At 37.3% G+C, this 22,844-nt stretch overlaps 1 protein-coding gene across 2 annotated transcripts in view; it reads right to left on the reverse strand.

Moving 5' to 3' along the window:
- Positions 1-22,844, reverse strand: part of TNPO3 (transportin 3) — a 79,128-nt gene that overhangs the window by 26,816 nt on the left and 29,468 nt on the right. Inside the window, exons 1-8 of one of the 2 annotated variants that reach the window (XM_059885679.1) lie at positions 19,849-20,047; positions 13,452-13,595; positions 10,659-10,834; positions 9,782-9,920; positions 8,425-8,571; positions 6,076-6,183; positions 4,305-4,396; positions 1,679-1,818 (exon numbers count right to left, since the gene is read on the reverse strand). In XM_059885679.1, the coding sequence (XP_059741662.1) occupies positions 1,679-1,818; positions 4,305-4,396; positions 6,076-6,183; positions 8,425-8,571; positions 9,782-9,920; positions 10,659-10,834; positions 13,452-13,595 (946 nt within the window). In that variant the 5' untranslated portion in view covers positions 19,849-20,047. Of the gene's footprint in view, positions 1-1,678; positions 1,819-4,304; positions 4,397-6,075; positions 6,184-8,424; positions 8,572-9,781; positions 9,921-10,658; positions 10,835-13,451; positions 13,596-19,848; positions 20,048-22,844 lie in introns of those variants that run through there. The other variant, NM_001098090.1, reaches the window with a different exon arrangement.

A 22,844-nucleotide genomic window follows, 5' to 3' on the forward strand; every position in this document is an offset into this window, starting at 1 on the left:
ATTTTGAAATATTCTCAATTCACAAATTGAATATTTGTGATTTTGACTATTCTACAGTAAGTATGAATATGCAGCACTGTGTCTTCTAACTAAGGCACAAATTTAAACGATACACAAGGTGATACTGAATGATAAGTGTTAAACAGGTAAATGCACTTTGTTTCTCTGTGGAAAAACTGTTCAGAAAAGAAGCCAAATGATGTGGCAGATAAGTGAAGACATTTAAGAATTAGAAAATAAGGTATTTTGAAAAAAATTTTAATGGTATGTTGAACTTGAAAGTGGCTCAACTACAATGTAAGCCTACCTATCATATGCTCTGTATACAGATACAAGAGAACAGGAACACACAGCTCTCTCTTAGTTTTGGATACGATAGGTCTTTGTTGCTGCGCTTCGGCTGTCCCTAGTTTCTGAGACTGGGGGTATTCTCTAGTTGCGGCAGGCAGGCTTCTCATTGCTACGGCTTCTCTTGTTGCGGAGTACGGCTCTAGGCACATGGGCTTCAGTAGTTGCAGCACGCGGGCTCAGTAGTTGTGGCACATGGGCTTAGCTGTTTCATGGCATGTGGAATCTTCCTGGACTAGGGATTGAACCCATGTCCCCTGCATTGACAGGGGGATTCTTATCCACTGTACCATCAAGGAAGTCCAACACAGCTCTTTTTAAGTAAGAGTTTCAGGCAATAAAAAAAGAGATCACGTGTAAAATAAAATCAAGTCAAAAGGTAGTAATAAAGATAAGCACAGGGCTTCCCTGGTGGCTCAGTGGTAAAGAATCTGCCTGCCAGTGCAGGAGAGGGTTCAGTCCGGGAAGATCCCACAAGCTGCAAAGCATAAGCCCACATGCTGCAACTACTGAAGCCTGTGCTCCACAACACAAGCCACTGCAATGAGGAGCCCGTGCCCTGCAACTGAAGAACAGCCACCGCTCATCGTAACTAGAGAAAGCCTGAGCAGCAACAAAGACCCAGCACAGTCAAAAGAGAGAGAAGCACAGCACATCAAACTTAATCATACTCACACATTTAAGGATTCTTAAAATTCTCAGAATATGTGTCTTGAGTGTCAGTGGGACTTTATTTATATTAACCTAGATAAATTCTCTAGTCTCTCTGGACTCCACTTTTCTTATCTTGAAAATGAGGGAATTAGAAGAAATTCTTTCTAAATTTACTTTCAATTATAAAATTATTTTACATCTGTATTTTTTCAAGACAGCCAGAGGTTATACAACTCAACACTCTTCATCTTAGTTTGTACTTAGTTTCAATAATATTTCTTAGTTTTTAAATAGTGTATGTATTTAACACTGAAATGCCCTCCCCTTTGCTCTAGTCTACTGGCAGCTTCTAGGTTAGAACTACAGGAGAGTCTGATTAGCTCAAGCCTATGCCAAAACCTAACAAAGACAGAAATATTTATGCTGAAGCAGAGTACTAGTAGCAAACTGTCACCCTATCTAGAGATCTAATTTTCAAAGGTTCTTTCTCCAAAGACTGTGATCAAATTATAAAATGTATGAACTGAGCAGTAACTCATGTATCTATTCTCGGTGTCTAGAAACAGTCTACTTATCAATAAAAGAGAAAGTAGGAGAACAAAAGCAAAAGTAAGAGAGGAAGAAGAAATCAGAAAAATCAGAAGCAGTAGTTACAGAGGGGAGCGTTCACACATACCAAGGAACTGAGGATTTCGATCGACCACTTCGCTCATCTCTCCAACCAACTCAATGCTGGTGTAGCGCACAGCTGTATGCACAGTCTCCGGGAGACGGACAACTCCTTCTAGGACCTCCACGAGTGTTGGATTGTTCTCCCTGAGTTTAGAAGGCAAGTACTCAGAGTTAACAATTTCAGAGGTGAGGTTATGGCCAATAAACAGGCTGCAATGACACAAATCATTGCTAAGGGTTTCTTTCTAAATAAGTAACCATTTGCATAAAAGTGCTTAAATCTGGTATAAAAATTTTTAACCCTCAAAAAGGGGTAAAAGACAGAAATGGAAGTTATCATTGTTTCAGTTGAGAAGCACACTGCTCCTTAATCTTCTAAATGCCAGTGAAGTGTCTAAAGACACATCTTGCTATCAAATAAAGCTCTTCAAACTGGACAGGTAGGCATTTACTGTGGACCAATGTCTTTTAGTGAATTCACTATTTATTCCTGTATCTGCAGCACCTAGAACAGCGCCTGGCACATAGTGGGCACTCAATAAATAAATATTACTGAATAACTAAATGAATAAATAATTCTTATAGACCACTTCCTATTAGTTGTTATTCTCCAAAAGATTTCTTATGGCTGGATAATGGAAACCTTAAGAACAGGTAAGCATGGGTGGGCCAGCTCACTGACTAAAGAATCAAGAACAAAAGCTGCAGGAATAGATAAAGGTGCTCTGACTTAAAACATGAGGGAAAATTAAAGTTATCCAAATACTTTTCACAGCTCCATGAGTTTATTTTTTCCTTTTCCTTCTCTTTTTCTCACCCCTCAAGGATACAGGCTCAAGTTCTTTTAAGCAGAGGGGAGGATGTCCCGCAAATGACCAGAATGTAATCCAGAAATGAAAGATGTTTAAATAAATCCTGGATTAGCACAAGAACGATCCTTCCTGATAAACTAAGTCTATTAAGCCCTTTATAAAACAAAAATAAAAACAAACCCACACCTGTAATCATGCAGTTGGCGTGAAATGTAGATAAAGAAAAAACAAAATAAAATCTTTCGTTTATGCCTTATGTTTCCTGAAGGCACTAAGCTAGTGTTGAGACTCTCTATGCATCCTTTCTCATACACAATCACAAATCAGTTAGATCATTAGCATAATATCTTCAGACTGTTACTGAAGGTTCCAAAAGATACCAAAAAGGGTTTAAAAGCAAACAGTATGATAAGTGATTCAGGACTGCTGCTGCTGCTGCTAAGTCGCTTCAGTCATGTCTGACTCTGTTCGACCCCGTAGACGGCAGCCCACCAGGCTCCCCCGTTTCTGGGATTCTCCAGGCAAGAACACTGGAGTGGGTTGCCATTTCCTTCTCCAATGCATGAAAGTGAAAAGGGAAAGTGAAGTCGCTCAGTCATGTCCGACTCTTAGCGACCCCATGGACTGCAGCCCACCAGGCTCCTCCGTCCATGGGATTTTCCATGCAAGAGTACTGGAGTGGGGTGCCATTGCCTTCTCTGAGCCCTTCTCCTGCTGCTGCTGCTGCTAAGTCGCTTCAGTTGTGTCCGACTCTGTGCGACCCCATAGACGGCAGCCTACCAGGCTCCCCCGTCCCTGGGATTCTCCAGGCAAGAATACTGGAGTGGGTTGCCATTTCCTTCTCCAATGCATGAAAGTGAAAGTGAAGTCTCGCAGTCATGTCTGACTCTTTGCGACCCCATGGATTGTAGCCTACCAGGCTCATCTGTCCATGGGATTTTCAGAACTTCTTAATAGAGAAAAACAAACCAACTCTGATCTCCTTAAATATTTCCTTGAGTAGAAAGTATATAAGATTTCATTGACTAGACCCTGAAAGCCAGCTAAGAAAGAAGCACTGTACGTTTTATGAATACATGCCTTAACCATCTCTCCAACCAAAGCCCTGTACAGAGAGCTCAACTGCAGGTGTCTGATTACATACAATACAGGAAAATTTGACAGATATCAGCATCAATTTATAAACTCACAGAACAAAGTAAATTCTGTTTTTAAGGATTCATGTTGAAATAATAAATAGGATTTCTTTGCTAAGCAAGGAGAAATCAAATTCTAATAATTTAAAAATTTCCAACAGCAATAACAAAAATAATTCCCCTTTAGATTTTGTTATTCTTTTAAGAAATACGATAACTATGATGTGCCTCTCTGAAACTTAAAAATGATTCTCCAAGACAGGAAAAAAGGAGAACAATATAGTTAAATATTTGTAAGCATAACTTACCCAAGATCACAAAAGCAGGTGAGAGCCAAATTAGTGCCTATTCAAATGCTTCTAAGCAAGTGCCAACAATTTAAGTCTAATAAATTTTTGATTATACCAACTTTCACAAGGGAGCCTGGGTTGGAAAAATAAATCAGCGTTCTTTTCCTAGCATCAAGAACAAAAGAATTTTAACTATAGAAAATGTGGTTAAAACATGGATATCAGCAATGCATGCTACTCTGAACTAGTCTCTTAGAAGTCAGAAGACTAGACAGCATTATAGAAGAAAGAAGTTCTATGAGTTTCCAAACATATCCCACATGAGGAAAAATGGCGCAATTTTCCTTCCTCTGATATTAAGAGTTCCCAGCAAAAGACTTATAGACACTCACGGATCAACACTCTTTGCTATAGCAGCCATGATAAAGAGAACCGCTTCTGTCACCTCCCAGGGTGGGTTGCCTTCTTTCAGAGTAGAATATAACTAGAGAAGAAGAGGTGGATTATGGATCCATTAAAAGAAAAACAGAATAGAGTTCCAAAACAAAACAAAAAACCTGTTAGTTAAATTCAGCCCCTTGTTTCTAAATTTAATTATCTCTCAGAGCCAGGGGAGAATAGTATTTTCATTTTTCAAATCTTCACTAACTCTAAATCAATACTAGTTTAATATCTGAAACAAATCCATTTAGGTTCCCAAGGGTACATCAAATTATCATCTGCCCCTACAAAATAGTATTATGGAAAAAACAAAACAAATTACATGAGTGTCTTTTCTTGGTTCTGGTAACTGATAAATACATTAACACACTTAAAAATGATGTAAAACCTCCGCATATGCATTGGCTTTACATTTATTATTTTGACTACCTGTCTGCATCAACACTAGCAGATTAAATTCCTAAAAAGTAGCTGTTCTGAAGCACCCATCACAATACCATGTCCAAGCAAGGGTGGGTGGGAAGAGACCAAGCAGAATACTCAGAGATGTCCTAAAACTTCCCAGGGTGTAGCCATCAGTGGAATGTGACTGGTTGTTAGTCTAGGTTTCCGTAATCAAATAACACACTGCTAGGTAAAATGAAATTAAACAATTCTCTTATATGACTTCACAGAACCTTTAAATATACTATTTAGGTCATTCTCCAGTTTTAATTGACAGAACTATTTTTTTCCAGAAAAGAACATCTCATGAGACTGGTGTTCCACAGTACACACCTTGGACAAGACTCACAATTAATGTACATTTGTAAACTGAGGTCTGGAGAACAAGTCATTTGTTCAAAGTCACGGAGCCAGTGAGAAAAGAGTTGAAATCTGAGCACAGAGCATCTGCCTGTGATTTAGTGGGGATCTCACTTAAATCTGCTTTCTAAGAATCCCTAACCCTTTGTGATTAGGTCAAGAAACACACTTTGCTTAATATAAAGAAATACAGTTACAATTATTTTAACACTTTCTAAATCAGATGATTCCCCAAAATACACCAAATGCATGGGTTACCCATTTTCCAAATTAGGTCAGTTCAGTATGACTGATAAACCATCAAAATCAGTATTTCAGGATTCAGAGCATGATCCAGCAATATGAAAACCACCTGATATTATGCTAATGTTAAGTGACATGGAATGGTGATGACTGTAACCTTATGACCTAAAATGTTACTCACTGATTATTAGGAAAGCCATAGGACATGATTCTTCTACTCTACTACAGTCATCTCTGGGATGACACTGCAAAGGAATCTAACCATAACTGTGAATAAACGAAATGCCAAATAACTAAGATGGCCAGGAGTTGATATATAATTATTAAAAGCAGAAAAACTTGTCTGTTTTTCCTGGCTGGGTCCAAATTCCCTTTAAGTATCTTGGGGGCTTTAAGGTTTATCTATGATCTTCCATTTCAATGGTACAAGTGGAACAGCTCTCACTAGCAAGAATATAGTGTAAAACAATAACTGAACTATTCACTGCAATTGGCTTGTAAGATACTAAATAAACATAGCTACTATATGCCAGGCAGTGTGCTAGGCACCTGCATATCTACTGTCCTATTTAGCCATCAAGATTGAAGAAAAAGATGGAACACTTAGAGAAGACACAGAAGTGAACACAATTAGAATGACTGGTAAAGCTGATGAGAATCTTCAAATGGGCTTACCTGAGCAAAACACTCCATAGATCCAATCAAGAAAATCAAGTCCTTCACCAGGTCTGACACCCGCATCCGAAACTCCCCAAAGTCATCAGTCTCCTCAGGAACCCCCTCCTGAAATTTCAAATCAGATAACATTTGTTTTAAACCCACTAAGGTTTTCACTAACTTTTAAAAGAATAAAAAACCCATTAAGCAGTTCAGTCCCAATGAATAAAAAGATAAATTGCATAAATCACAAAGATATTTTACCACAGAAAGTATCCCAAACATTAAGGTATGTCAAATCAATACAACCTACGCTCTACCTTTACTATGAGAAACATTTTTTGGCACGTCCAAGCTACATCCTGCCTGTTGCTGGAAAAATCTGGAGTGGTGGAGGTGGAAAGTGTTCTAGAATATAAGTCTATCTATAGTAGATAAAGTCTAGCTTTTTATTACTGAATAAGCCTCTGAAACTTTATGATTCAAGATCTACCAAAATCAACCATTACCACAACTAGACACACAACAGAATATTAGACTTTAAAAAGAATTTTATATAGGTGCACAGATACATAACACAGGTGTAATAAAATATTAATGGTAGGAGTTAGGCAGCAGGTATACAGATATTCATTGTAAAATTATTTCACCATTGCTGTATATTTAAATTTTTTCATTAAAAAATACAGAGATCATTCACATTTCATGCTTCTGAAGTTTTCCTTACTCTAATATCCCCCTGTGAGTACACTAAGGTTTACTAATTATGAGATTAATTATGAGATTAACATAACTAATTATGTTATGGGTATGTATAAGAATCTTGGACCATGAGTTTCTGGGAAAAGCCCTTAGTATTACTGAGAATTGCTAATCTAATTCAACATTCTTGCTTTAAGATGAAAAAAATTAAAGTCAAGGAATGAGGAGGAAATAATGGTTGACTCGGATGAGATAATGAATTATGAAGCACGGCACACCTACAAACGTATGGAATTACCTACAAGGGAAGTGGTACCACAGAACTAGCAGAGAGAAGAAAGGGATCAAGCAAACACAGCCATTTAAACCAGAGTAACTCTGTGTTTTTTTACTTATCATGCTTCCAAGCACTATGGAATCCTGAGGACAGGATTCCTCAGTTTAAAAAAAAAAGTAGTGAAAACCACTGAACTAAATCATCACTAAAGTTCTGTGGAAATACAAAATACCATAACTCAGATGACAACATTAACATTAAGATATAGAGCACAGACAGTTTTCAGGCCAGGTTTAATAGTAATAGGAAAAAAAAAAAATCCACTCCAATTTATAGGCTGAAGGACAGAGATATTAAACTACCCAACCAAAATGATGAAATAAACACTATAAAATTTGAAATAACTAAGCAAAGAATGTGGTTGAAGCATTTCCAATTAACCATTTTATAATATTTCTTGTATATTTTCTTCTAAGCAAATAGATTATTTCTACATTTTAAATTATAAAATCAGCATAAGTAATATAAAGAAAAATTTGCACTTATGTGTTCAGGGGAGACTCATGTTATTTTCCATGTCCTCACACAAATATTTCATTTTTGTGTTTAGTTTTAATCCAACCACGTATTTTATACTATTAAAAATACACAGCATAAAATTTTACATTTTCATTTTTTCATTTAGGATACCAATTATTGCTATCTCAAGTTATTATTTTTAAAATGTATTATTTTTTCTATAGTTTCTTTTGGTTTTATTTATTTTCATTTACTTTTTTGGCTGCATGGCACAGGAGATCCTGGCTCTCCAACCCGCACCCCCTGCATTGGAAGTGCAAAGTCTTAACCACTGGGCTGCCAGAGAAGTCAAGTAATTACTTTTAACTGCTGCATTATGATCCATCAAGTTGCTACATAATAATTTATGTAACTCTTCTATAATACTCTTTTGTGGGGAGGGCACACAGCACAGCTTGCAGGATCTTAGCTCCCTGACCAGGGATTGAACTTGGGCCCCGCAGCAGTGAAAGCACCAAGTCCTAACCACTGGAATTTCCTAACCAAGGAACTTCCTCTTCTATACTCTTGTAAATGGATTTACCATATTTTACATTTATAGATAATGCCTTGTACATAACAATTTTTTTCTTCAGCAGAATTATTTAAGGTGAATTCCCAGAAGAATTACTGACTCAGCAGGACTGATTTCTTTCTACATAGGCATAGCACTCTTCATTAAACTGGTATTGACTTCCTCAGTGTAAGCTAGAATGACAGAAAACCTGCAGATTCCATTAGCTTTATTCTCTATCTTTTCAGTTCCTTTTCAAGTTAGCACTGAAAAGAAGAGGAAATCAAGACATGATTAAATAGAGAAGAAAACTTACATGATCTGGTTCCAACTGGCAGTGGCGAGCCAAGGCATGAAGCAGCCTTTGAATGTAAGCTTTGAAGATGCCATGAATAACCTCATCATTCGTTTTGTACAAATGCTCCCCTAGTCGGTACCAAAAATTAAAGGAAATTTCTACTACCTATCAACAGAAAGAGAAAACATGGTTTATTTGGATCAGAAAAGAAAGCAGTTTTATTATTACTAGGGCTAACAGGAAAGAAACACTTTAAACTAGTATGAGTGGAACCAGTTTAGCAGCCACCTTTTTCTCTAGCAGATTATTATCTTCCCAAATTATCTTTCCATGTTAGACCCAAAACTCAACATTTAGGATGACTGGCTTTACATTCTCTGTCTAGGCCTGAGAAAATTTCTCCAGCAGTATACTGAATTTTAAATTTAGAGAAACATATACAGAAATCTCTTTAAAATGTAGTCTTTTTCCCTAAATTCTGAAATTATTTTTTTGAAATTAAAACACCTCTCAGCAGATAAACCTGCAAATATCTGTACAAACCACAGCTTATCTTATATGTGGCACTATTTAAAGGAGAGATTATTATTAAGTAGAGCAATACTTCTGCCCAAAACTGTTTTGAGTTTCAACAAAATCCAGATATTGTCATGAAAGTATGTCAAGCAAACACATATTATCTTCTATGTGATCACAGAAAAAACACTGAGACTCACAAGAACTACTAGGCCCCTCCCTTAGAGGGGCCCTACCATCCTTTTCCCATCAAAGATCCAAAATGAAGCTATTTAAATAGAGCTAACCAAGCTTGGGAGTTCTTCTCACTTCTTATACTATTAAGAGGAGATAAAGCCTTTTGAATAAATAGAGTTGTGTTTTTGTTTTTTTTTTCTCTTAATCTAGTAAACTTAAAAGTGGCAGCATGTCTTAGAGATTTGGGGATGAAGAAGACTCTTTAAGTCCTTTGAATCCCATTCTCATTTCCATCCATAATTTGGAGAAAATTTTTGGATTTTAAAACTTGGAGGTACAGTTAATATTTGGTATATTTCTTAAGCTATAAAGCTCTAAATAATAACTAAAGCTAGAGAGGGGGCCTCATTGGAAAAGTAATAAGCTTTGTTTCTAACAGATTCCTTCATGCTATGTACCAGTCAGCCCAGCTAAAACCAAGTAGGAAAACAGAAAAGAATCAAAGCAGAAGCTGACATATAATTTTTTTTTTAATTCACAGCAGAGTAAACTCTTCATGACATTAATTAAAAATAAAACTATCATTTCCCACAAATAAAAAGCTGTATAGGAGATAATAGAATGTAGACAATATGCAACATACAAATGAAAAATAATGGCATTAGCATAGTGTAAACACTACCTCATATTGAGGGTGCCCTGCACAGATAAGAAGCAGTTCCAGAGTTCGTAGGTCCCCAAGGCCTTGGCCTGGCGTACAAACAATTTTTTCAAGAAAAGTTTCACAAAGTTCAGTGAAAATACGGCAGTAATTCAGAACTCTGTAAAGGAAAAAGGAATAAGAACACCAAGTCAGATATCTGTATATTATGTGTACATACTCACAGACACAGTTAATCAAATAAAGAAACAATCCTTGGCCTAAGAGACATGTAGTGATTATTTGCTATGGTGTAGCACAATCTCCTCAGCAAACATCGTTCCTTAAATCATATACTTTTAAACATATAAGCAAATGTAAGTAAGTCAGTTCAATTCTCAATTATTAAAACATCTGAAGAAAATTCCCATTCAATCACACTTGATACTTCAAAGGTCATCCCTAACTCTTAGAGCCTTATCCTCTGTAAGTGCTAAAACTTACTATTCTACATGATCACTACATCTCCCTCTGCATTTGATTTCCACTCCTGGTTCAGAGGTGAATAGCAGAGGATCTTGAGGATGCAATGTATATATTTACACAGGGTCATGAAGAATGGAGGTTTTTATTTTTTTTAATCTAGCAAACTTAAGTGGCAGCATGTCTGAGAGATTTGGAGATGAAGAAGACTCTTTAAGTCTCTTCAATCTCATTCTCATTTCCTTCCATAATTTGGAGAAAATTTTTGGATGTTAAAACTTGAAGGTACAGTTAAGATTTGGTATGTATTTTAGCTGTAAACGCTAAAGAATAACTGAAGCTAGAGACAGGGCTTCAGTGGCAAAATATGAATGAAAAGAAGGTGACTTAAAAGAATCCCAGGCTGTATGGTCTCCTGCCCTTAATAACTACTCACTTATCTAAATCTTCACGTGCCACAGCCATATGATAGGCTGTCTCCAATGTCAGGACTCCTTGAAAAAGTTGCATGGCTAATGCCAAGTTGGTTTCCACATTCTCAATGGCATAGAGAGCTGAGCACACACAGTCTGAAGCAGCTTCGTGTAGGTTCGATGAGGTCTTATCCTGTTGCTGGGAGGTAGCAGGAATAGGGAAGTAAGATAATTAAGCTGTAATCCAATAGGATAGCAATTAAAGCCTGTTTCTGAACATGTACTTTATATACACATAACAGCCTAATATTCATGGCCTTCAACAAGACAACATCCATCAATCTTCCTATTTCTGACTATTTGCCAAGCAAATCTGTCTTTTGGTACTTCAATCATGGATGGTCACATGACTTCTAAAATTCACGTTTTCTCCCATTCACTAGTCCCTCCTGGAATGTCTTGTGTTCCCTGCCCTATTTTCCATGGAAATCTTCTCCATCTTTTTTCTGATATTCAAGTACTATTTAAAGTGAAAAGGTTCAACAAGTAAGTATCAACGACTCAAACCTAACACATTACTCTGATATTTCAGAATACTAAGGTTAAAGAGAGGTTCTGAAAGCTTCTGGGGAAAAGAGAAGGTAACTTAGAAAGGAGCAAAAATCAAGTTACTCATCTCATTAGTAATGATACCTGCCAGTATATAGGAAAACAAGGCCTTGGAAATTTTGAAGAAAAAGAATATTGAATTTGGAATTCTATATCTAAGCTAAATCATTAATTAAGAATGAAATAAAAACATTTCTCAAGAATGCATGCAAAAACTCAGTATTTATTTCCCACATATCCTTCTGAGGAAAGTATCTGAGATGGGCTCAAAAAAAAAAAGGTTAATCCAATCCATAGCAGAGTAAAGAAAAGTCCCAGGATGACAAATGGACACAACTGATACAAACTAGAGCATATTAGAAAGTTCAAGGAGGGAGGCCTCTAGGGGTTCTATTAAATAGTCCAGAGATTGGATAAATTTAGTAAGGCATACTGGTCATTTGTGAATAATAAAACACAAGGACATTTAGAATCTCCAAGGGGGTAAAAAGCTATAAAAGCAGGGTTGGAAAAGCACAAAGACACAAATTACTCATTAGGTTATTCTTTGAGTGGTGGTGAACTCAAAAATATTCATTGTACTACAATGTTTCAAAAGTTAAATAAATGTTCAAATTTACTCTTTTGTATATATCAATTATTATTTTTAAAATATTTTTTAAAAGAACTATAAGAAAAAAAGCTATATAATAAGGTCCTGGCCTAAGCATTTGTTTAGTTGCTAAGTCATGTCCAACCCTTTTGGTGACCCCCATGGACTATAGCCTGCCAGGGTCCTCTGTCCATGGGATTTCTCAGGTAGGAATACTGCACTGAGTTGCCATTTCCTTCTCCAGGGAACCTTCCCGACCCAGGGATCAAACTGACGTCTCCTGCACGGCAAGCAGATTCTTTACAACTGAACCACCAGGGAGGCCCTAGCACAAAGCAAACTATTTAGTTTTATGTGGCATGACTGCAAACCACTGAAAGAATATAAGAATGAGAATATATTTGACTCTGACTCCAGAAACATTCTTAAGTAACAGAGGACTGGTCATGACACTGGATCAATAGAGAAAACAATAGCAATATATCTGGCACATTGGTTTGTTCTTTACCCCAATCTCAGTTCCCAAGAGTCATCACTGAAGTTTGAAGTGTATTTTAGACTGTCCTCCATTCATATGTTGTCATATTTATATACTCAAAAAAAAAAAAGTGGGACCTAAATTTTTTAATACTGACTACTCTTTCACACAACCTGGTGAGATGAAAATCAGAATTATTATCATTAAGGTATGGCATCAACAGACATGGAGACAAAGATAATGATTAGCAAAACAATTACTAGCATCTTAATTTTCCTGAATTTTAGCTTCTGATGCAAGAATGACAGCAAAAATACACTAAAAACATTATATGTAATATCTAAAACGTCTCCTTGAAGAATCCATTTTCCTTTTCTTTCTTAAATCCAGTGATATCAATTAATATCATGCTAGCATCTTCTAAATAGTTTACCAGCATAGACCCAGTATGGAAATACAGAGTTTCCACCCTAATATGTGTTCATGGAAGGAAAACCATCAGGGAGAAAGAGACAAAGTCACACCCACCTCCAAAGACCAGTTTAACATTTGTGCTTGAGATACTGCTGCTTCTTGTTCTAAAAACTAGTCTTATTCTAAGCACTCCCATCAACCAAGACAGAGGAATGTACTACTAGCCATTATTACTTTTAAAGTTTAAGAAAGAAATGTACCAGTATATAAAAAGACACGACTTTTAATCTCAAAAACCCAAAATTCATCTTATACATACCCTAATGTTTAACTATCTCAACTACGAAGATAATATTCTGATCTGTAATTGTCTCAACCACCCAATGGTCATTATTAGAAACACACAACTTCATACTTTAAAAATAACGAAAAAGATGCCAACGGTACTTTTGTTACTTGACTTTTAATATGTAAATCAATGATTTACATATAAAACTGCTTTTCTCTTAAACCTAACTACATTATATTCTGAGCACTAAAAATAATATCTTAATGTGGTATTTGGCAACAAGGAAGGGACAGTGCTGCTTTCTTACCATACACTTCCTACTCACACTGCAAAAATCCGAAAACACTCTTATATCCCATAAGGGCAGTTACTGTTTAAGTGACTATGTGCCAGAAATAAACAAAAGCCATTTCATAAATGAAGCCATTACTTACCAAAACCTCAAAAAGGAGTGCTAGTAACTTATTGTTAGCCATGAAGTTACTGTCCAAAACTCCTAAGTTAAACCAACTTCCCAAACAGCGAAAGACCTTCATAAGCATTTTCTCATCTGTTCCTGCTTTTTCTACACAAGTCATCTGAAAAGAAAAAAATAATTATAAAAATAATACCAATTTTTACATTTAAAACATTGTTAAAAAATGAAATATTTTTACAATCACTTTATAGATATGATACTGAGAAGGATGGCAATAACAGTTAAAAGTGTTTTTTACTTGCCAGACACTGTCTTGTTGCTCTTAAATCATTTAACCTCCACTAAAATTGTACAAGTATGTATATACTATTATTATCTTTATTATCTCCACTTTCTAACCTGAGAAGCTGAGCTACACAGAGGCAGAGACTGGTTCAAAGATACATATGTTTCAGAAACAACTATATTTCTTAGATTCCACTTCTGTATTAATATAATCTTAACAAGAGAATTGTCTTTAGCACTCATCATCTCAGCCCCTTCATGTTTCACAGCCTTGTCGTGGCAAAGGGGTTTTCGTAAATCAATGAAACTGTAAGCCATGCCGTACAGCACCACTCAAGATGGACGGACAACTACTAATAGCTCCAGGAAGACTGAACTGGCTGGGCCAAAGCAAACACCCAGTTGTAGATGTGTCTGGTGAGGAAAGTAAAGTTCAATGCTATAAAGAACAATATTGCACAGGAACCTGGAATGTTAGGTCCATGAATCAAGGTAAACTGGACACTGAGAAGCAGCAGATGGCAAGATTGAATATCGACATCTTAGAAATCAGTGAACTAAAAGGGACTCAAATGAGAGAATTTAATTCAGATGACCAGCATATCTATTACTGTGGACAAGAATCTGTTAGAAGAAACAGAGTAACCCTCATAGTCAACAAAGAGTCCAAAATGCAGTACCTGGGTGCAATCTTAAAAACAACAGTACGATCTCAGTTTGTTTCCAAGGCAAAGCATTCAACATCACAGTAATCCAAATCTATGCCCCAACCATTAATGCTGAAGAAGTTAACCAGTTCGTTAAACACCTACATCATCTCCTAGCACACAAACACACACACACAAAGATGTCCTTTTCGTCACAGGGGATTGCAACGCAAAAGGAAGAAGTCAAGAGATATCCAGAGTAACAGGCAAGTTTCTCCTTGGAGTACAAAATGAAACAGAACAAAGGCTAACAGTTTTATCAAGAGAGTATGCTGGTTATAGAACACCCTTTTCCAACAACCCAAGAGATGACTCTACACATGGACATTACCAGATGGTCAATACTGAAATCAGATTGATTATGTTCTTTGCAGTCAAAGATGGAGACATTCTATACAGTCAGTAAAAACAATACCTAAAAAGCTGACTGTGGTTGAGATCATGAGCTCCGTATTGAAAAATTCAGGCTTAAACTGAAGTAAGTAGAGAAAACCACTAGGCCATTCAGGTATGACCTAAATCAAATCCCCTTATATTATACAGTGGAGGTGATGAATAGATTCAAGGGATTAGATTCGGTAGACAGAGTGCTTGAAGAACTATGGATGGAGGTTCATAACATTGTACAGGAGGCAGTGACCAAAACCACCCCAAAGAAAAAGAAATGCAAGAAAGGCAAAGCAGCTGTCAGAGGAGGCTCTACAAATAGCTGAGGAAGAAGAGAAGCCAAAGGCAAGGGAGAAAGGGAAAGATATACCCAATTGAATGCAGAGTTCAAGAATAGCAAGGGGAGACAAGAAGGCCTTCTTAAATGAACAATGCAAAGAAATAGAAGAAAACAACAGAATGGCAAAGACTAGAGATTTCTTCAAGATAATTAGAGGTATCAAGGGAACATTTCATGTGTATTCATGGCAAGAATACACAGAAGAACTATACAAAAAAGGACTTAATGACCCAGATAACCATGATAGTGTGGTCACTCACCTAGAGCTGGATATCCTGGAATATAAAGTCATGTGGGCCTTGGGAAGGATTACAACAAACAAACCTAGTGGAGGTGATTGAATTCAAGCTGAGCTATTAAATATCTTAAAAGATGATCCTGTTAAAAAAGTGTTGTATCAGAATGTCAGCAAATTTGGAAAACTCAGCAGTGGCCACAGAACTAGAGAAGGTCAGGTTTCATCCCAATCCCAAAGAAAGGCAATGCCAAAGAATATTCAAACTATTGTACAATTGTGCTCATTTCACATGCTAGCAAGGTTATGTCAAAATCTTTCAAGACAGGCTTCGGCAGTACAGGAACCAAGAACTTCCAGATGTACAAGCTGGGTTTAGAAAAGGTAAATCAAACTGCCAACATCCACTGGATCATTGAGAAAGCAAGGGAAAAACATCTATTTCTGCTTTACAGACTGTGCTAAAGCCTTTGACTCTATGGATCACAATGAACTGTGGAAAACTGAAAGAGATGGGAGTTCCACTACATTACCTGTCTCCTGAGAAACCTGTATGTGGGTCAAGAAGCAACAGTTAGAACTGGACATTGAACAACTGACTGGTTCAAAATTGGGAAAGGAGTATGACAAGGCTATTTATTGTCACACTGTTTATTTAACTTATATGCAGAGTACATCATTTGAAATGCTGGGCTGGATGAGTCACAAGCTGGAATCAAGATTGCCAGGAGAAATATCAACAACCCCAGATATGCAGATGATACCACTCTAATGGCAGAAAGTGAAGAGGAACTAAAGGGCCTCTTAATGAGGGTGAAACAGGAGAGTGAAAAAGCTGCCTTGAAATTCAACATTCAAAACACTAAGATCATGGCATCTGGTCCCATCACTTCATGGCAAACCTAAGGGGATAAAGTGGAAGCAGTGACAGATTTTATTTTCTTGGGCTCCAGAATCACTGCAGATGGTGACTACTACCAGGAAATTAAAAGACGCTTGCTCCTTGGAAGGAAAGCTATGACAAACCTAGATAGTGTATTAAAAAAGCAGAGACATCACTTTGCCAACAACGGTTCATGTACAGTCAAAGCTATGGTTTTTCTGGTAGTCATGTACGGATGTGAAAGTTGGATCATAAAGAAGGCTGAGTGTCAAAGAATTGATGCTTTCGAATTGTGCTGGAAAAGACTCTCAAGTGTCCCTTGGACTGCGAGAAGATCAAACCAGCCAATCCTAAAGGAAATCAACCCTGAATATTCACTGGAAGAACTGAAGCTGAAGCTCCAATACTTTGGCCAACTGATGTGAAGAGCTGACTCACTGGAAAAGACCCTGATGCTGGGAAAGGTTGAGGCTAAAAGAGAAAGGGGCAGCAGAGGATGAGATAGGTTAGACAGCATCACTGACTCAATGGACATGAACTTGAGCAAACTCCAGGAAAGAGGGGAGGACAGAGGAGCCTGGTGTGCTCTAGTCCATGGGTTTGCAAAGAGTCAGACAGGACTTAGTGACTGAATAAGAACAAATAATAATTGATCTTGAATTAACAAAATGGAGAATAAATGAAGGGAGAAAAATATTAAGAGTCCAGGCTCAGTTCAAGAGCAAGAAGAATAATATTTTTAAAAAATTTAAAAGTTGAATACAATATTTAGGAATAAGTCCATTTGAATGGACCACAAAGTGTAATACTGACAAAATAAAAAGATAGAATAAAAACATTAAAGAGAAAATGGGGGAACTAAATGAAAAAAGTTCTAAGAAGTCTTTAGTATCTTCTATCACAGCCAAGTACATATTTTTCTTGGTAATTGTGGACTAATTTAATCCTCTCAGTCCTAAAACAAGACAAAAGACACGAGAGACTTATAGACCTTATTAAGTCCCACAAGGTATATCAATATTTTTCAGATACCATGATGATATCACCTGTCATCAATTACGATGAAGTGCTAAATCAAGTCCAAGTAGCTAAATGCACTTGATCATCATGGCAGTAATAATAACTATAAGGACTATCACGGCTGCTGAATTTTTTTTAGTCATTTGAGTGCTTACAAAATTACAAGCTTTGGTCTGTTAACCCAGCTCAAGTCACAGTCTGAGAACTAGCAACATGACTAGCATTCCATGACAGCTCTAAATGAAGCTCTTATAATATTGCTCAAACTCATATACAAAATTTAATTGTGTGGCTTGCTGAATTACAAACAACAGTTGAATTTACAGTCCTACCAAGTTTCTCATGTCAAAGTTCTGAAATTGACTGGTAAACAGCAGACTTCTGAAGTTTGGAATGGGGACATCCAGTTGGACCCTAATGAAACTGGTAATCCAAGTCACTCTGAGTCTCCCTTACCAATAGAAGTAGCCTCTGCCTTCCAGTGTCTGAGACAAGCCTTTCTCAGCTTCAAAGCCCTGTAATAACCCCATCTGAGACAGAGGCCTTGAAAGAAGATGCCCAATCTCTTCAACACCTTCCACAAACATCCCCAATAATACTCATAAACTAGGGTCAAATCTCAGAATGTTCTAGGGGAACAGGAGGAAACAACTTATACACCAATACAACTGTGAAACTTCACTTAAATGTGTCTAAAGAAACCTAGGAAACACGCAGAAAGGTGTTAGACTGAGGAAGGCTGGACTATAACACTAGATTGAGCCAAACATTGACACAAGTATACTTTCTTGAGAGTATTCATTTAGTGAGTGTATGGAGTCTCTGGGAAGTACCAATAGGAACATCATAGTACAAATATCTAGAATTTTGGAACAAATCTATGCACTCTTCTACAGGTAACTATCTGTCTTTTGAAAATCAGCTTCTGGCTTACTATAAGAGCTGGGCAGGCCTATCCATAGGACATCAGGTGATTATGTGACCTGACCTTCCGACCATGAACTAAGTACTGACTGAACTACCTAGCCTTAAGATTGGGCATGCATAACAAGAGACTTGTCATCAGATGAAAATGATATAAAGAGGTTGAGTACAGGAAGATTTGGAAGCTACAAAAATGTTACATGAGTATAGATGGCTCAGATTCTCTGACACCACTTATTCTTACATTGATTCATCCCCTTCAGTCCATGCTTGTGGCCTCCTGGGATGTTCCTTACAACTGGATAACTGAAGAAAACATTCAAGCTTGGATTACAGATTGATCTGCATATGCTGGTACCACCTGAAGGCAGACAGCTATAGGATTACAGGCCCACTCCGGGGCCACAGTGAAGGCCAATGCTGAAGGAAAACCCTCCTAGTGGCCATAACTTCAAGCAGTCTGTATAGTTGTCCACCATGTCTGCAGTGAGATGAAAAGAAATTTGGATCGCCACTTATTCATGGACCCTTGTCAATCATTTGGATAGATGATCAGGGATTTGGCAGAAACAAGACTGGAAGATTGGTGACAAGCAAGTCTGAGAAAGAGGTATATGAATGACATATAAATGGGCACAGATTTCTGCCTGATGTGAATACCCACCAGAGCATCACTATATCCCAATGATAGATAGACAAAATGACAAACTCTAACAATGTCAGCCTCTTTCCCTAGCCATCCAGTGCTTGCTCAATAGGCTCACAAACAAAGTGGCCAGAGTAGTAGGGATGGAGGCTAAACATATATTAACATGGATTTCCACTTTACCAAGGCTTAACAGGTAAACAATACTGATGAGTGTCTGTCAACAGCAGAGACGAACACTGAGTCCCCAGTGGCACCAATTGCCACGGAGACCAGGTTCACTGATTATATTGGCTTCTATCATGGAGGAAGCAGAGATTTGTTCTCATAGGAATAGGCACAAATTCTGGATATAGAACCGTCTTCCCTGCTTATAATGCTTCTGTCAACATTATCATTCATAGACTCAAAGAATACCACATCTAACCATGATGGTATCATAGCAAATCAAGAAACTCATATCAGAGTAAAGGAAGTACAGTAATGGGCAACTCTGAGCTCTATTAGTTTGGAGATCTGGGTCCCAAAGAAAGTATGTTTCCAATAGGAAACTCAAAAATAATTCCAGTGAATTGGAACATAAAAATACCACCTGGACAATGGGAGCTTCTTATGCCACTGAACCAACAGGAAAAGGAGTTATTTTACAGACTAGAGTGACGAATCACAATTACCAGTGAAACACTGTATTGCTTCTATATAATCAAAGCAAGGAGTTCTAGGTCTGGAACCCAGAGGATTTTCTAGGGAGTCTCTTTGTTACTTCCATGCCCAAAAGGTTAATGGAAAACTATAGAAACAACAATCCACAAGGCAGGATGATTGAGGGCTCAGACTTTTTGGGAATGAAGTCTTGGGTAAATTCACAGAGTAAAGAATCCTAAGCAGCTAAGTTTCTGGTCAGGGCAGGTGTCTTAGTCCATTCAGGCTGCTATTAACAGAATAATACAGAACAGGTGGCTTATAAACAATAGAAACTTTCTTACAGTTCTGGAGACTGGAAGTCCAAGATCAAGGTACCAGTCTCTGCTGAGGACCTGCTCCTTGTTTCATAAACAATTGTCTTTTTACTGTGTCTTCACATGGCATAAACGGGAAGGGAGCTGTCTGGGGTCTCTTTTATATGGGCACTAATCCCATTCATGAGGGCTCCACTGTCATGACCTAATCACCTCCGAAAGGCCACATCTCCAATACCATCACCTTGGAGATTCGTTTTCAACATATGAATTTCGAGGCAGGGGCACACACAAATATTCAACCTATAGCAGCAGAGAAAACATGAAATGAGTTGTGGAAGAAAAAAGCCATATATACCAATTACAGCCTTGTAATCAATATAAGTGAGGACTGTAGTAGTTCCATATTTTCTATCTGCTTGTTACACCACTGCACTGGTGTTTAAATATGTATAAAAGAGCACCTATGGGAGCTAAGTTAAAAGGCAAGACTGTGGCCAGCTGCAGAACTATTGCCTCTCAGCTCCAAATTCACCCTTTTAGAACTACTCTGTGAAAATGGATCTGGGCCCTTAAAATATTTTTGTCCCGTGCCAGCTGGTACTAACTTTTTGTCGGAAGGTCACTAGAGAGAAAGTGCAGAAGGAAAAGGGTTTTGCTTCCTGATTCTAGTGTGCTCACTAAGCAGCCTTCTAAAGAACATGCGGCTTCTTCAGCCCCAGACTGATAGTTTCTCTGGTGTCCAGCTTATTGGCCAGCACTTTCTCCAGCACCAACTCTCATCCTTACCAACAGTTTTTCAGCAAACTGCTCCTGGCCCCTAAGGAATGTACATTCTTCTTTAGCAACAGATTCAGTGCACTTAGCTTCTCCGGTGCCTACATTACACAGTGGCCAGTAGCCTCCTCTGGCGTTCCCACACCCCGCTGATTCTGTTGCAGAGTGCCTCTGGTGAGATACCTTCCCTAACAACTTTCTTGGCCTTCCTAGAAAGCAGATTTTTAGCAAGTTTGAGAGGAGAGATTTTCAGTGGCATGCAGCACCACGGTGACTTCTTTACCATGACCAAACCATCACCAACAGGGTTTGAATCTCAGTCCTGGGAGAGGGGTGAACTCTTCCTTCCTTAGAAACTCTATCTTAGCCTTGACCTTAATGACTGCTCCTTGTATCTGTTTTATTTGTATACTCTTTAGAGCTCTCTACCTCTTATTAGACAATCCCTTGTTACTACAGATACCTGTTATAGTTAAACATTCTTTATATTGAATAGTCCCAATAAATTAGTAGGTGGTTTCTCTCTCCTGACTGGACCCAAACTGATACTAAAAGGAACCAAGGGTTCTAGATCTGGGGCAAAGCAGTAACTAGATGATTACTAGTTACCTTTTTCTGTGAGGAAATAAAGATGTGCTCCAGTGGCCAAAGTTGTAACATTTAAAGCATCAAAAGGATAACTTAAGCAAAGACCCTGAATCAATGAAACTCATGGGCCCATAATACACCATAAAGAGAAAGTCAAGGAGAAAAAGTAACATTTAAGTAATCTTAAAAACAAAATCCTTATAGAGAAAACAGAATAATCAAAAATTAAAGATTCATCCTGTCTTTCTAGTGGGAACTTAGAAGAATGTTAATATACATGTAGAAAGAAAGAATTAGCAAAACTTTATTTTGCAAACCACGATGGAATTATTAAGGTAAGGATTATAAACTTAGAATTTAACATTCATACAAACTGCATTATATTGTAAGGGGAGAAACAAACTTTATAAATGGAAGAATCAAACTGTCATCATTCTAATCTAGTCAATCCTAGCACAGCATCACTAACCAAAGTGATGCTTTTAGAAGGTCAACCAAAACGTATATCTTCTGATAAATTGCAGCAGGAAATATCTAAGTTGTTTTCTAGCTAAAAATATTTAACCTTTTAAAACTAACCTATCAAAGTCTTTCAGTCTTTCTTACCAGGTTCCTGGGAAAGAATTAAGTCCTGCAGAAAATGATTTGAGTGTCTATTTTCTCAATCATCCTGTGAATGGTATATAGGAGAAACTGTAGACGCCTTAGGGCATTTAAGGCTTAATTCTCTTGAGGAATTCCTACTGAGTAGGGCTGCTTTAGATGTAACTTCCGATTAGAGGAATTATAGAGAACAGAAAAACAAACTAAATGACACAAAGACAATCCAGGAAGTAAGAAGATGCTTTATAAAACAACTAGTCCAGTCTCAACAAATCAGTGTCATTTTGAAAAAATGAAGAAGGGGGACTGTGATCATAACAACTTGATACAAGGCATGGTTCTAGACTAGTTATTGATATGAAAAAATGCTACAAATAATATGTTAGGACCAACTCAGGAAATGTGAATATGGTCTAGGTATTTATTAGATGATACAAAAATTTACTGAAATGGAAAGATGAAGCTGGAGGACTGGAAAAGCAGGCTCCAGAAGGGTGGGTGAAGCATATTCTCATTTGGATTTTCAAAATCTGTATACATGTTCACAGAGGATACATACTAAAGGATTAACAGCGTGATAGATGGTTTGAATGTAACTTGATTATCTATATTTTCTAACTTTCTATTACACGATTTCTTTAAAATAAATGGTTAATTGAAAACACATTTAACTTAAAAAAGTAATTTTCCAATGAACTTCTAATGAACACAATTTTAAACAAAACTTTGTTTTTCAAATGAAAAGTTCTATGATGCTGAAATACTGAAATACATTCCTGAAAAATAATCTACTATAACCACACTGTCGAGAAATTGACCTGGACGCAAAACCTAAAAATGGTATATGGGCTAAATAATCAATTTAATACCATTTATTAGTTCAGGAATCAGCAAAATTTTTCCACAGAAGGGTCAGATAGTAAATATTTTAGGCTTTGCAGACCATATGGTCTCTGCAAAAACTACTCAATTCTGCTGTTAGCCCAAAATTATGGCCACAGACAACATGTAACTGAACGAGCATGACTGTGTCCCAGTAAAACTTCATCTACAAA

The sequence above is a fragment of the Bos taurus genome, chromosome 4 (genome assembly GCF_002263795.3).
Source record: "Bos taurus isolate L1 Dominette 01449 registration number 42190680 breed Hereford chromosome 4, ARS-UCD2.0, whole genome shotgun sequence".
Taxonomy (NCBI): domain Eukaryota; kingdom Metazoa; phylum Chordata; class Mammalia; order Artiodactyla; family Bovidae; genus Bos; species Bos taurus.